At 33.3% G+C, this 17024-nt stretch overlaps 2 protein-coding genes across 2 annotated transcripts; one reads left to right on the top strand and one right to left on the bottom strand.

Annotated features, from left to right (window-relative positions):
• Positions 1-1511: 1511 nt before the first annotated feature.
• Positions 1512-3851, bottom strand: LOC102626701 (40S ribosomal protein S15-4). The gene is made up of 4 exons (XM_006479515.4): positions 3685-3851; positions 3403-3560; positions 3229-3286; positions 1512-1952 (listed from the first exon to the last, which is right to left on the bottom strand). The coding sequence occupies exons 1-4, from the start codon at positions 3685-3687 to the stop codon at positions 1704-1706; spliced, it is 468 nt and encodes a 155-aa protein (XP_006479578.1). The 5' UTR covers positions 3688-3851; the 3' UTR covers positions 1512-1703.
• A 6917-nt stretch (positions 3852-10768) lies between these two features.
• Positions 10769-12110, top strand: LOC102626409 (histone H1). Its single transcript, XM_006479514.4, has 2 exons — positions 10769-11077; positions 11164-12110. The coding sequence occupies exons 1-2, from the start codon at positions 10892-10894 to the stop codon at positions 11857-11859; spliced, it is 882 nt and encodes a 293-aa protein (XP_006479577.2). The 5' UTR covers positions 10769-10891; the 3' UTR covers positions 11860-12110.
• Positions 12111-17024: the final 4914 nt, after the last annotated feature.

Raw genomic sequence — 17024 nt, 5'->3', positions numbered from 1 at the left:
CTTTGCTTCTTTATCAGATAACACAAGGATGCTGCCGATGGTTATGAAGCAAGCTCTGGGATTATACACCAATCTGAATGCAATATATATGTATTCTAAATGATATAACTTGATATTAAATGATAAGATAATAAAATCAGTTTAATTCATACAAAAAGCCATTATTTATTGGTGACATACCACCGGGGTTCAAACTTTATAATACATCGTTATTGTTAAATAAAGCTATATAATCCTCTCTAGACAAAAATGCAAATAATTATAAAAAAAATTCAAAAATTAATAGCTTTGACTTAATAATGCCAAAATTAAGATAAATCAATAACAACAGGCCAAGCTCATACAGAGTCATGTTCTGGATCTGGACAACAAAACTCATGTATGGAATTTCGTTCAAACTAAATTTCACTTTTCCTTTTTTTTTTTTAGGATTTTGTTTGGAATTGGAGAAAATCCCATTTTCCATTGAAGATCTGAATTGTTGAATCATAAAATACAATACAACGGACATGATAGAGCAATTCACTTATATGAAACACCCAATTCTAATGAACAAAAAGAATTCACCAATTTTTCCAAAAAAAAATAGTCACTGACACCTAATATATGTTTGGTAAACTAAATTTAAAAGTGATTATTTAACAATTTGTTCATTAAACTCACTTATTTGTATAAGGTGATTGGGGCTCTATCATTAATAAAAGTAGTAAATAATAGCTTTTCAAAATGCAATCATTTGATAATCTAATTTTATAAAGTAGAATATCAAAATTAAATTATTCGCCGAAGACGGCAGCGATGCAGTGGCTGACAATGACAAAATTTCACAATAATTTCTTTACAGAATTAAGAATACTCGTTCGTTTTATTGAAAAATAATTTTTCAATAGAAATCTGATATATATATGAATTCAATTTACCAATAATAAAATACTTAAATTTTTTATTATTACAGTAATTATATACCATTTTAGTCATTATATCTATAAGCAACATAATTTAAGATTAATTACCAAACATGATGTTACAAATTATTTAAAAAGTGACTCATAATCTTGATTTATCAAAGGTGCTAGTAAATTATTTGGAAAGTTGATTATTTGGGAAGCTAGTACAATCCCGATCATACACTAAACAATAGATTTGAATAATTAAAGAATTGTAGATCAATAAAATTCGTACAAAGAAAAATAGTTAAAATTACAAAAATCAGCACCAGAAAGCAATTGACGAAAAACAACTCAGGGTCGACAAAAATTTCTCCTGATAGATAAAATAATTGAGAACGTTTCGATAGTCACTAATGGCGTGTGGCTGTTCGTATAAATAATTTTTCTACTCGATTATAGTTGACTCACAAATTATTCTTATGGCACAGCACGGCAAAATTGAATGCAGATAAAGAACATTCCTTAGAAGTTAAAACACCTGCTAGATTCAAAAAGGTTGACCTAAAATGTTTGTATGGTTGCCACAAGAAGAAATCGATCAAGATGCATTGCCAAAAAGCATTTCCCAGGTAAGGCAGGTTATATTAATTTCCCAAAATAAGCATTACTCTTGAGCAGAATATCCTTCAAAACTATTTTGCATCACACTCTTTCAAAAGCTTTAATTAAAACTGAAAAGACAAAAACAGGCAGGTCCAAAATCATTTTTTGGAGGACAAAACATACCCTCCATAAGGACAGCATGCAAAATCTTCACTTCAGAGGAATGAACCTAGAAGAGTGGGTAGCACCAATACCAGGTCTTCCGTGCTTAACTGGCTTGTATGAGATCGAGAACTCGGCTAGGTAATGTCCAATCATTTCGGGCTTAATTTCAACTTGATTAAAGGTCTTGCCATTGTAAACACCAATTATACTACCGATCATTTCAGGCACAATGATCATGTTGCGAAGATGAGTCCTAACTGGTTCAGGCTTCTCGCCGGGTGGAGCTTCCCTTTTCTGTTTTAGGCCAATCAAAATCATAAATTCATGAGCCAATTAAATGAATATAATTCAACAGAAATGGAAGCAGACATAAATAGACGACAGTGAATTCCTTGTCAAACATAAATATTGACAAGTTTGTCAGATCCGACCCTAGCATGCAGCATTAAATTCAGCTGCAATAATTTGGAATGCATCGTTTTCCATGAAATAATTAAAACACTTGCATATTGCTCAAATCATTCGGAGTCAGTGTAGAAGCTTCTAACGTAATCAAGATAGGAATCATGGTGAGAATGTAATTACCTCACTTATAAGAGGTTATATAAACATCAAAAGGCACACACAAGAAATTGCAACCAATTATTTAGACACATTGCATGTAATGCTGGCAGACCAAAAATATAATGTCCCGCAGACATGAAAACATTCCACAAGAAGGCAAAGTATGAGCAGCACATGATCACACTCAATATTAATTGTTTTGAGTTTGTGCAGCAATAAATCCTCAACGCAAAGTGTTGTACAATTGCTCCAGAGAAAATGAAGCACAAACCAATAAAACCAAACAAAGGCTAGAGAATCTAAAAGCACATATTTCAGCAAAGATGCCGGCCGACGAAAACAAATTTCGGCAACAGATCTGACAGCATTATTAAAGCACAAAGGAACACATCGACAGATACTACCATTACAAGAGTAGTCCTCCAAAAAGAAAAAATGACAATCTAAATGAAAAACAATTGAGACAGAGTTGTTCAAACCAATTACACCAAGATGAACTAGAAAAAAAAAGTGTAATATTTCTTTCCAACTCTTTCCTCTTCATCAACAGGAAATTTAGATACTCAATACAAGAGAAGGGACCAGTTACATACTTCTTTGCAGGACTAGAACCACTTGAAACAAATTATAAACAGAAAATCACTTAACAAAATAGTGCAGCAGCCCTTCAGCCTCATTTGAAAAATCACTTGTTAACTGCTGTTGCTGACACAACCATGCCTTATAACGGAAAAAACTTATTTCTTCCACGGTAAATTAAGAATAAATTTCATTAAGCCAATCTCCTATCTTTGACAACAGTTGATCCACTTGAACTCAGAAATGTTCACCCATGCATTCAAACTGAATGCCAAAATACAGATTAAATAAGCACAAATTCATTAACTAGCTGTATAATTTAAAGTAGGTTTTCACTAAGCATTAAATAAACCATATGTCCCTTCATTGTCAAAGAAACCATATTGATCATACATGAATGCAAAATAAAACAGGTAAGATCACTTACCGCCTTGCGCAACTTCTTGATCAACGCCATAGGCTTCCTTTTCAACCCCCTCTGAAACCTACATCGGCAAAATCGCCTTACAAAGCATTATTATTTTCTCCTTATCAAAATAAAAGACTAAAAGATTTAGAGAGAGAAAGATATATATTAAAATAAATAAATAAAAACAGAGACCTTCTGCGAGCACGGGCGCTAAATAGCTTGGCGAGCTCATCAGTGGACATGTCCAAAAGAGCGTCCAAATCAACACCTCTGAAGCTAAACTTCTTGAATGTCCTCTTCTTTGGCTGTCCTGCAGCAGCACCAGCAGCAACCCCGGTTTCCACATCCGCCTGCGCACACAAACAAATATCAGCGAAATTATTTCTGCTTGGTTCCCGAGAAAATCAACCAAGGAAACGGAATAGAAAAGCTCCGAGGAAATCGTAAGAGTTATTAAACTCGGCGTGCGGTTACCATGGCTAGAGACTAGAGTGATAAGGAGAATCAAACACCTAATACGCGAGGGAGAGTGTGGGTGTGTCAGTGGCTAGGGTTTACAGATTGCAAGTTGCGAATTTATACGGTACCCGTGCCGAGAGATGGTTACGGGTTTGGATAAGCGTCGGAACACCTGCTTAGATCGAAAACGGGTTTAATTAAATTCGGGTCATAGAGTTCCACCCGAAGCGGTCCTTTCGTATAAAATAATTTTTTTTTTAAATATACATTTTTTTTAATTAAATTTCACTTGAAGTTATATTTTATTACATCCATTTAATTACAATAACCTCTGTATGTAGCATTTTTATCCCCAATGTAAAATTATAGTTTTATCTTAAATAATTTATAAAAAAACAGAAATCTGAATCTAATCCCAAACTCAATCCAATAATTAAAGAAGTCATGATTGGCCAGTTGCAGTTGGGTGGTAGATGGTCGATCGTGGAGGCTTGACCTGTTTGTGGCGCGGTCATCAATTGAGATCGAGCTGCTAGTGGCAGAGAAAGTGAAGGAGATTGGTGAAAGGTTAGTGTACATTGTGGAGATTCATAGCTTGATTTGTATTCGTTTATTTTCTTTTAATTTTCCTTCTTAAATATAAGAAAAGAAGAAAAGAAAATGGGGACTCCAGGGAGCAACAAACTTGGGGCTGGCAATCAACGTTGATCCAATAGGCAAAGGAAAATGGCATTATTAAAAGATGTAGGCAAAATTCTCTCCCTCTTCTATCTAATTTAGTTTTCTGTTTGTCAATCTAATAGGGAAAGAAAAATGGCATTATTAGAAGATGTGTACAAAATTCTCCCGGCTCTAATATCCAATTTGGTTTTCCATTTTGGTGTTCTTTTGATTTGATTGATCTGGTTTCAAATTCAAATTGTAGGTTGATAAGCTAAAGAGGAAGCTTAGACATGAAGATAATGTACATATGGCATGTTTGGTTGCTGTATTATAACTTCTAATTGCATTAACTTTATACAAATCCATGTTTAATAAGTTAAAAGCTATAGAAACACTGCATAATAGGCCAATCTAATGCAGCAATTTGCCGCATTACCTAAACCCAACTGTGAGTCGGGTTTATCTAATACGGCAAACTACCGCTTGCTCTTTTCTTTTTTTTTTATTTCCTTTTCGTTTCCAACTTTACATTTACTTTTGCTTTAACTTTTGCTACATTTGCTTTTGCTTTAACTTTTGCTTTTACTTTAATTTTATAATAATAATAATAATTATTATTATTATTTATTATTTAATAATATTATATACTATTTTTATTTTTTTACATTATAATTATTAATATAAATAAATGATTTATTATTCAATAATATTATATTATATTTTTTATTTTTACATTATAATTTATTAATAAATTTACAATTTATTATAACTAATAATAAATATTTAAATATGAATAATATTAATTTAAATTAATAATAATATAATATAATATCTAATTTAAATTAATCACAAAAAAATCAATACAGTACAGTGTAACACCAAACATTGTACAACATTGTTATAATACAGTGCTAATGCAATACAACATAATACAATACACTAGCATAAAAATAATGCAATATAGCATAATACAATACAGTGTGTCAAACGCACCCATAGAGCTTTAGAGAGGGTATTTGCGAGGCCCTTGGGATCTCTTCCTCGTCTCCCTTCTTATCACCCTTCCTATGCTAGAAAATATTCACTCCTCTCTTTCAGTATTATTATTAGATTTGGTTGGTTTAGTTTTTTTTGTTAACACAGGCTCTGTTTGGTTTAGTTTTTCAAATAAAACTTATTTGAGTAGATGTTTTGTTAATATAATTTTACAAATGAACTTAAAAAAAAATTAACTATTTCATTATTAATGAGAGTTTTTATTAAAAATTATAAAACTACTTAAATAGACAGTTTTTTTTTAAAGTTATGTTGTAAAAGGGATAAAATAAAATTATTAAATAGGTTAAGGAAATAAAAAATTTTAAAAAGAGCTTATGGAATTAAATAAATACTTACGGCCATTAGATAAGTGTGTGTTTGATATGATTTATCTAATGACTATAAGTACTTATTTAATCTTATTTTTTAATACTATAAATTCAAAATGAGTTAAAAATTAACAAATTGTTATAATCAACAATGAATTAAAAAAATAAATATTTCTAATATAAAATAATAAATAAATAAAATTAAGCAAATAAAAATTTAGAGATTTAATTTTATTTTTTAAATACTGAAATCTCTTATTCAAGTAATCTCTTGATTAATTAATGCTTGAGAGAGTTTAATATTATATTTTAGGTTTTTTAGTCATTATACGGTTTATGAATTAGGAATTTAAGTTTTCTTTTTTAATTTTAATTTATAGATTTATTTTTTAAAATAAAGGATTGAGCTTGATCCCTTCTTTTTTAGCTCTTATCCAGCTCCTCATGTGGAGAGGTGGGCCAAAAACCCGCAAGGCAGGGTTGATTCTGCCTGGACTCTTTTGTCCACCCTAATTTCGAAGACCATGGATAATTTTCCCGCAACAATCAGCTTGGCCAAGGAAATTTCCTTACGAAGATTTAATTTTCCTTGGGGCATTAGTCTGTCAAGTAGAAGAATATTTTCAATGAATTATTATCGATATCCTTTGGGCTTTTTTTTTTTTTTTTTTGGTTTTATTAATGGGAGCCTCCTAGATTTTGATATATACCTTAATAGTGATCGGTCAATATTATACAGATTAAGACATGTTTAATAGTGAGGTCTACAATTTTCAAGTTAAGTCATTAAGTATAAAAGTTATAGACTAAGAAAAAGTTAATGGGTATATGGTAAATAGTAAATTTTCAAAAATTTTTGTTGATGTTACTTGTTTTGAGTAGTTTAGTTAGTAATAAGAGACTTAAAATTTGAGCTTCAAGCAAGTATAGGTAGGAGGGATTTCGTTGTTAGGGTTATTTAAATTTGGTATCTTACTAAGAAAAATCGATACCAACTTGATGATTACAGTACAAAATTTAGAATTTCAATTGTAAGTTTCAAATATTGAGTTAGGTTTCGAATTTTGTATTATAAATTTAAAAGAATAGTGTTATACATTTTAATTTTTTTTTATTTCAAATGACATAACATTCATTCATTTGTTGGTGAAGATAATATAATTAATTCACTTAAATTTTGTAAAGAATTATCAACCAATAAATAAAATGATATACCATTTAGAATAAAATTTGAATAAAAATTTAGGATAGTTATCATTACTCAATTTGAATACGCTAGTCACATTATCAAATTAGTCAATGCCAAGCCATTATTTATGTCTAAGAAAACTATTGGTGCCAAATTTAGATAAAGCTCCAATGCAATGATACAACATGCCTTTTTATGAATTGCTGCAATAAAACTATAAGGTGAAATTTAATATAAATTAGAAGCAAATCGATAAATGCATTTCAAAAGCTGTGCAAGCAGCACAATGAGAAATGAAACTACACTTCGACAACTTGGTTGGTTTTGGCATTGAAAGTGAGAGGTTGGGAGTATCGCATTTAATTTTATTCTTAAATATTTATTTACTTATTTATGTGATATATAAAATAGTAAAAAATTATTCTCTCAAAAAATTCTTTAAATAAATTAAAATAATTTCATATTATTTTTATCAAACTTTATTTTCCATCAAAATAATAGTAATTATAACATTTTTTTCCTTTGAATAATAATGAGATTAAAAAAAATAATGTAATACTAAATTAAAAGTTTAAAAAGACTTTCCAAATAAGATCGTTGAAATAAGATAATACTTTTCACTCTTTAATATTAAAGAGAGAAAAAGACAATTTCATTTGAAGAATCTCATTTAGAGAGTCATTTGGAACATTTATTACTGATATTACTGCTCAACTTAACAACAAAATCTCATTTAAAGAGCCTATAGGGATGTTCTAAGGTTTGAATGTTAAGAATGCTCCCATAACACACCAAATTACTTGCACATATGTTGTGTGTGTTTAATAATAAGTTCCTATGGAAATTACAGCGATATCTGTTATTTGTTTAATTTTTTAAGGATAGCCCTATGTAAATTATTTTGTAATTGGGGCTCTATTATAGAAAATTATAAGTTTATGATTGGTGGTTAATAGATAAGAATGTAAAAAGTAATTAAATCTTAGTTATTTGTTGTTTTATAAACACGTGCGGCAAGAACTTTTAAATTTGAAATTCTAACTCAAATTTTAATTGAATCAGTGGAACTTGTTATTATTAGTTATGAACTTAAACAAGAAGCATAGTTTTGTTATGTGAAAATGGAATGGTTGGACAAAACTCAATTCGTTTAAAACGTAACTTCTTATGCCAAAGCAGATGAGTTTGGTTTTGTTTCTTCAGTTAAAAATTGTATTAATGCATCTTCGGTGCAATAAGTTTTGGACTATTATTTCTTAGATAATCAATGGCTTAACTATTTTATTTGATCATAAAAATGACTTGTTTCAATTTATCTATAGAAAGCCGGAATAATATTTATGTTTCAAGGGGGGCAAAAAAAAAAAAATTCTATAACTGTTATGTCACAGTATTTTGTTTCCTCCCTAATGAAAATAAGTTTAGTTCGCAACTTCATCAAGCCCTTCCCTTTGCATTTGTCATCATCATCACAAAGCAAACAACAAACTATATCTCGTCACCATCACCACAATTATAGATCATCGTTATCGTTGTCATCACCACAGCTACTAACAGTCTAATTAATCACCACCACCAGCATCGTCGCCCCAATTAATAAGACTTATCTTTGTTTGTTTTACACATGTAAGCTTTAAACTAAAGTATGTCAAATGAACATGCATGTTGATTGTCAAATGTTTCCAATTGTGCATTTAGATATTTCAATTAGACTAGTCCATCTGTGCTTAAATTTTTATGTATATGAAGAGCAAAGCAAACACTACAGCCTAAATCTTTGCCTGAAGGAAATAGAAGATGTATATATATATATATATATATATAGAGTAGTTTTCTGGTCAGGGATTTTAAAGTGCGGGAAATTTTTAAAACCACACGGCTTTAAAGGCTTACAGTTTTAAGCCTTTAAAACCATGTGGTTTTAAAGATTTTCCGCACTTTAAAATTCCTGACTGGAACATTTATATATATATATATATATATATCAAGCGTGCGAGAGCATCTCGTCGGAACAGTAACATAATATGCTTGTAACTTCAAGAAGATCTAGAAATTTCGAACGACAAGAAGTTAATACAATCCGTTACGGCAACCTTATCAAATGAAAAAGAAGGGAACAAGTAAAAGACAAACGAAATTTGTAAAATTGCTATCAGGCCTCGCGAGCTTAATTCCACAAATCGTGATCACAGAGCATCAAAACTTCAAAAGTCTTTGAGGTTCGGGATTGATTATTCTTTGATTTGATAGCTTGATGTATAATGAAATTATGCGACGAGGGTTCAGCTGCCTATACATATATGCGCCTTCTATTGATGGCTTGTTGAGTTATTATATATTGTTCGTGCTTGCAAATTTGTATGGTTTTGTTGTTATTAACATATCATCATCATGTCACCGGATGTTACAAACTTCAACAAGTTAGCTTTTGATTCTCAGATAAATCAAATTTGAATTCAAGAATTCATGCCAATTGTCATCCATTTTAATTAGAGTTGGCTCTTAGCAACTTGTTTAGTCGTGGCACCAAAGATCTGCTTTTGTGTTTGCTAGATTTAATTTACATGGATTAATAGTTTGTGAACAGAATCTAACATATTGGGGTTTGAGATGAACAAGCAAAAGAGCTTTGCCATAGCTAGCCACATCAAACCAACAAATTCTTGAGTGATGACAGTAGTTCAAGAAAGCTGATGATGAAACACAGAGAGAATACACCAAAGTTTGACTGTGCTAATAGCGTGTATATGTGCATACCCAAAAATTTCATGCCTTGACAAGAATTTGAAAGACATTTTCAATCATTCATAGATGGTTTGTAAAGAAATTTAATGCAAATGAACATACCTAAAGCAATTATAATGCTTATTCCCTCACTTGTTCACAAGAAGTTCATAAATAGTGCAAAAAATGCTGACACATCATATCTCACTCGTGCATTTTAACATGGTAATTTTGTATTAGAGAGAAGCATGCCGGATTCTGAGATAAATTTTGTGGGTATCAATTTTGGGGCAAGAACGAGTTGTCCATAATAGATATGGTGTAGGGGGATAATTCATTTGCAAATGACAGACGCTATGTGCCAAGCAAGTTACCATATGTAAAAGAACATTGTCTTTATTCAAACCTATGAAGTGAATGCTGAATTAAAATGTGCCAATTCTTTATGTTTTGTATATATTGTTAATCAAGTGTATTGTGGGTGTATAATGTATGATAAATACTGGATTATACTCATACGTATACCTTTTGTAAATGAGATGCAAATCAAACATGTTAGAACACATTGTAAGCTTCAACCAAAACGTGTTCAACTTCATCAACATTTATGCCAGCGGTTTACTATTCAAATCTAATCGGATTTTATAAATTCTTGAACCAACGGCTTCCTCTGTTAAGCTACTATCATGGGAAACAAAAAAATTTGGAATTGGTTCCAAGCATTCTCATAAAATCCACCAAAACCTCAATAACATCAAAGCAAACCCTAGTTTTGACCATTGCGGCTTCCAAATCAAATTTCTCCCAAAATACTAAACCAAATAACATAAGAAGGTAATCATTCGAAAGCTTAAATAATAACCTTTTAAATGAAAAAAACTTGACTAAAATCCATCGGGTATAGCTCGAGTTATTCCCACACAAATCCAGCCTAAAAGCACACTTAGACTAGCTAAAGCAGCCATTGCTCCAATCAACCCAAAACCAATCTATTTTGATAACTAGTATTTTAAACCGTAGATAGCGCGTAATCGAAGGGTCCACATTTAAACTTGACAGGGTGAGCGATCCATGTGACAGTGGCATCAACCAATCAGCGTGGAGCTTTTGGATACCGTCACTCTCACACTTGACTATTTAAATCCCTTTCATTTGCTCGTTCCTCCTCGCACAAACGAAAATACTAGTCCTCCACCACCCGCATTTTTAGATCCAATCTTTCATTATCTTTCTTGCTCGCTCTCCACTTCCTAATTTCTGAAACCCAATTCGATTCAAAATGGCCACTGAAGATCCCGTTGTAGATACGGAGACCCTTCCCCAACCGGAATCCCCTGAACCGGTGGTAGAGGACAAACCGTCCTCCAAAGCCGGCAAAGGCAAGACCTCTAAGGAGCCCAAAGCCAAGAAAGCCGCTGCTCCGAGGAAGCCTAGAAGCCCTCCCTCTCATCCTCCTTATGAAGAGGTATTGTGTTGTATTCTCTTACTTTATATTTTGTGTATTATTTTGAATTTTGTAATTTTGGATCTGATTTTGCTGTTTATTTGCAGATGATTAAGGATGCAATTGTTACTTTGAAAGAGAAGACGGGTTCGAGTCAGTATGCAATTGCCAAGTTTATTGAGGAGAAGCACAAGCAGTTGCCACCCAACTTTAAGAAGCTGTTGCTGTTTCATTTGAAGAAGCTTGTGGGTTCTGGAAAGCTCGTGAAGGTTAAGGGTTCCTTCAAGCTTCCATCTGCTAGGGCTGCCGTTTCTAAGCCGGCTGCATCTGTTCCTGCTTCTCCGGCTAAGAAGAAGAAGCCGGTTGCTGCTGGTAAGGCCAAAACTAAGGCGGTGCCCTCCAAGGCCAAAGCCCCACCTAAGGCTAAGGCCAAGGCACCAGCTAAAGCTCCCGCCAAGGCTAAGCCAGCTGCTAAACCCAAAGCCAAGCCGGCTGCCAAGACTAAGGCGGTGGCTGCCAAGACTAAAGCGGCTCCGGCTAAGGCTAAGCCTGCTGCCAAACCGAAAGCTGCAACAACCAAGACGAAGGTGACCGCCAAGCCGAAGCCAAAGGAGAAGCCCGCCAAGGTTGCGAGGACGTCGACCAGGACATCTCCAGGGAAAAGGGCAGCTGCTCCCAAGCCGGCTCCAAAGAAGGCTCCAGCTGCCAAGAAAGCTCCGGCTAAAAGCGTGAAGCCTAAGAGCGTCAAGTCACCGGCGAAGTCGAAGAAGGCAGCGGCTCCTGCCAGGAGAGGGAGGAAGTGAGAAACAAAAGAGCGGAAGGGTAGTGTTTGTAGGGGTAGTTCTGTAAATTTCTTCGGTCGTTGTGGTTGTATTTGGGTCGATGTACACCCATGAAAAATATTACTACATCTGATCTTTTTTTTTTTTTTTTTTTCGTTTTGTTTTGTTTTTTTTTTTTTAATTTTAAGATATATCCTAGGATATATAACAGTTTTTAGATGTAATCTTTACTGTTCAGTTTAATGGAGTATGAGATGAATTGAGAGCTGATATTTTTATATCTTCTGAACAATCTGATTTTCACACTTTCAATTCCATATATGAACGAATACGCAAGTGCTGGCCGCTGACAATCGTTCCGAAAATAATAAACGAAAAAGAGTTAGGGTTAGGGTTTCTCAGAATGTGTGCCGGAGGGAGTGGAGTTATCATGTTGCGGGACTGAGGATTTCTCTTTCACTGGAGATGACTCCCGAGTCTCCGACAAGCATTTACACGCTTAATTTGAAGTTTGAAGTGAGCCTAGTCGAAATTTCATTCAAGCTTCCCTTTTCTTCTCAATTGGTAGCTTTATTTATAGTTTCGTTTCTCTATTCAACAATGTGGAAGGAAGATGGTCCATGGCTCCTTTCTTGATTCATGAAGCTGAAGGTATTAACCATACCACACTCATTTTCAGTGCAATAAAGTGTGAAGACATAACAAATTAACAATAACGTGATAAAAACTTGCATACTGAATCATGCTGCCTTACAAAATTTTTTGTTTACTTTGTGGTACACAATATGCAAATATGGGATGATAGAATTCTGGTCCAGTGAGTTGTGTTGAGCACTAACCTTCACTAGTTTGAGCATTCACTTTTAAGTTTATACTGTGATGTACTTAGGCATTGCTTACTGTCTCCGTTGTTGATATATTACTAAAACATTGAATCAATGATGTGATCTTTGTTTATTCATTTGTGCTTTGTTCTTTGATTAGAAGCTTTCACTGGTTTTCTTTCTCACAGCATATTCGGAAATCATTGCAGCAGCATTTACTTGGAAACTTTCACTTGTTTTAATTGTTTTTATGTTTACTGAATCCCTCATTGTTATGATGCATTTTCAATAGGAAGCAGAATAAAATTCAAGTTACTTGAATGTCCTTACATCGGAGGTGAACTCAGCAGGCTGTCCAACAATTGAAAAAAATAAAAAATAAAAAACCAAAAGAGGATCTAAGTAGCCACTCATTAACCAATTTTCAGCTCATAAAGCATCAGCAACCCAATTAGCTGGAATAAAGAGTGCTTTGGGAAATAATGGTGAGTTTTTTGCATCTTATAGGATCTTCTTTACAGTTTTGAACCCTTGGTTTCTCAACATTTATTCTACTTTCCTAGAATGTATAATAGAGCTAAATGAGGTTTTTGTTCCGATGAGATACTGAATGCATATCTTATTACCTAATACAATGTGATATTACCTGTATCAGGATAGTATCAGATCACTTTTCTGTGATATTTATCTTTTTCACAGCTGCTAAGATTTTAATCTGCTTCTCTTTTGGCTGTGTTGTTCATGAACATGAAAGTTGTGAGTCCTTGAAGTGGGAGCAGTTGAAAGTGGAACAGTTTGACAAAACGGAAAGCTAGATCAGGTAGAGAGTGCAGATAGGATAATCTGTTGTGTAGATTGTGCTAGATAGAACTAAATGGTGAGAATAGGAATCTGCCCATTTGTGCTTTTGAGTTTCTGTCATGCTGTTGATGCGGCGGGTGTTTGTGAATCGCCGAGGAAATTTGTCAGATGTAAATACATGCATGGATATACTTGGCTCATCGATCCTTGAAGATATGGGATGCTGACACGTTATTGTTGATTCATAACAGCTCCTAACATTGTTATAGCTTGACATGAGTACATGACTATGATTTGCCAATCATAATCGCGGTTTGAAACATATGTTGTTCCAAAAAAAGGGCAAGTCAACACCTAATATCTTTATGAGCTGTTTAATTCTTCAGTGCATAAGCACTTTGCACTAAACGACAAAAATTGGATGTTAAGCAATTTATGTACAGAGTGATGGGCAGTAGTCAATGGTTCAATGTGCTGAAGTGTTATCACTTCATGTCTGGATGCAAAATGGCGGCATCTGAAGTTTTCGGAAGGGATAGACTGCATATTAGTATGTTTGACATTCATAAACTCCTTGGTAATTTTAAAATACCATTTCATATGTATGTGTCATATTTTAGAGGTTTAAACATGAAGAAATAGAGCTGTTATGGGTGAGCTACATGAGTATTAGAGGTATCATTCTCTATGAAAGTTATTAACCTTTCTTTATTCTTTACTTTAGAGTGTCCGAGTCCTTATTAAGTTATTGTTTATTAGGAAACTGTGTTCCAGATGAAGTAAGATGGGTGAAACTCTGAATAATTTACTGGTTAATTTTCGGTACATGGTTGCATTTTAAAAATATGAACAAAAGTTTGCTGCTTTAATCCCTAGTTGCTTTCAATGTCTTAGCCAACAAGAAATTGAGAATATCAAGTTTATACTGATGCTAAGGTTACTTGAGATGTGGTTGTAGCAATGATGATGTTTATTATGCAGCCTTATTGTTCAAAGATCTTAGGGAAAACATTTTGAAAAATTGACAAGTTGAGGAAAGTAAGTTTACGTAGCGGCATGATTTTGGTATTTACTACTGGTGTTCCTTGTTTGCAATTTTGTTAACAGAGTATTAAGTTTATGTGATCTGGATTTTGATAGTAACTTTCTTACATTTATTATAATCTCTATGTTCTATTTGACAATATACCTTTTGTTTGGTAATAACACGGTTTCTTTCTTAGAACTACTAAAAGCTAATTTTACATACCGCTTGATCTTTGGGCCAAATGGATAGAGCTCTGAGCAATATTGCACACGCATTTAATTACTTATTAGTAAACTGAGTTGTTATCCAGTTTACCAGATATCTTACTTGGATCAGTTTTCCGGAAGAATAATTGTATTATGTTTATGCTGATTGATCATATTTTCCATTTAGCTAAGTTTGCTATAAATGGAAGGGATATTGATGATTTCACCCAGAATGTATGTTGTGGTTTAAATGAAAAAATCAAGAAGATGATCAGCTATTAATGTGAGTGCAGATGGTAAGTAAAGACACAATGGCCTATTATATCCGCGAACAATTAGTCCTTCGTAATACTGGGAAAGCGTTGTCCTTCAGTCTCCTTTGTTGTGCTCCGTGTGATGTCATTAAGGCTTGTATAGAATTAGTCGAGTGTGAATATAAAAAAAAGGTGTTTACTCTAGTTTCTAGAACATGAAGTGCTGAGACATTTACCTTAAATCCGGATATTTCTAAAACCATCAAAAGATCTTTCAATGATTTTAGCCCCATGCTTGAGTAAATGTCTATTTTTTTAGATTATGAGGAAACATCTTACTGATTGGTTCGGATATTTTTTATTTACAGATATAGTAATGTCTTTTTGGATGTTGTGAAGTGTATTATCAGTTGAGCAACAAATTTTTTTATGTGGTATAAGATACATTGTGCCTTAGAATTTTATGAATGATTCATAGCCTGGTACAGGTATATTATATGCTTTCTTGATGATGTCTAGATGCAACTAGAAGATATAAATTGATGTCCTCTGTCATATGTGGATGTGTCCCATGTTCCAAACTAAGAGGACTAGAGGAGTATCAAAATGACTATGTCTCCTAGGATATTTCCTATTAAGTTTTTAGATTGTGAGAATGGGATCAATTGAATAATCATTCTATATTTAACGTGTCTCAGTTTGAAGTTGTTGAAGCCACAAACCTTAGTGTACAATTCTTTTAAAAATGGGAAAATTTTCCTTTTCAGTAAAGCTGTATTCGCAACTTAAAGGAATCTAGGAACTCACGCACACACACACACATGTTGAATATCTATGGATGTAAACTATGTGAAGCCTAAATTCTAGGCTAGCAATGACAGAATCTTCATTGCTGGCTAGAGATTTGCCTAGGGTTATCTTACCCATCTGTAGTAAGGAAAGATTGAAGAGGCAAAAGTGTAAAAGTTATAACCCTGATCAGAATGTTTTCTGGGTGCTATAGTTGGAAACAGAGGAAACTTGAGGTAAAATGTCATAAGATGGCTTCAGCACCATCCTTGCCTTTTAGTATAAAGTTCGTGGCTGTCCAGAAAGCACTTTGTCCATACAATCTAGTGGATGAGATATGAGCCTGTGAGATGTGTTTGTGATTGGAGAAAAGATAGTATGGGCAATGATTTGTTTATCAAAATGTTGCCAAACCATTAATCTTAAGACAATACAATATCCGTCAAAATGGACACTTGCATGCTTCAGCAATTGTTTCTTCATTAGCTTCCTAGAGGAAGGTCTCCGTTATATTTACCTGTATGATATTTGATGATCACTTTGTTGTCTTACTAACTTCGAATCCTGAACGCGAGAGAGTAGTTTCCAAATGTAACCAACTTTCCTAATATCTAAGACTTGTAAATACTCCGAGGACTCCTTTCATATTAGATTTCGTGTAGTCTGCTGTATCTTGAAGGAGATGTGACTCTAGTGTAAATAACTGCATAATTGAAGGTCAACAGATACCATCTTTCAATTTTGGTGTTTGAATTACTTGACCATTTATAGGGCTTCCTGATCAGTTTTATTTGCTTTTAGACGGCACCCCTATCTCTCCGCTCAGAAATCCAGAATCATTTAGTATCTAACCTTATTGAGGAATGAACATGCTGTTAGAATTAATTTTTTTTTTTTTTTAAGTTTTTGAGATCAAATCTACAAAGTACAGAGCTAGAAAGGGAAAATATTAGAGCATCTAAGAAAACCTTTGTTTGTTCTCTTTGTAATAACTTTTTTTATTTGTTTTGTAGTAGTTGATAGAAGCTAAATACTATTGTTTATATGTTGGGTCCTTGTGTTTAAGTTTTCGAGAGTAGTGGTTACTCAACCTAATATTTGAACTTGCTTGACTGAAATGGAGTCGAATCTCCTTGTTCTGTTATTAGATTATAGCAGTGTAGCACAGAACAAAAGTAGGTTGCATCTATTTTTATCTGTTTAGATCCTTACATGTTTACATCCACGAGGCAAATCCTTTAATTTGATTAGGGTGTGCCCGTGAGTGAGCATGTAAGAATCTAAA

The sequence above is a fragment of the Citrus sinensis genome, chromosome 3 (assembly GCF_022201045.2).
Source record: "Citrus sinensis cultivar Valencia sweet orange chromosome 3, DVS_A1.0, whole genome shotgun sequence".
Classification (NCBI taxonomy): Eukaryota; Viridiplantae; Streptophyta; class Magnoliopsida; order Sapindales; family Rutaceae; genus Citrus; species Citrus sinensis.
Note: the sequence above shows the minus strand (reverse complement) of the source record. Positions and strands in the feature narration are given on the sequence as shown.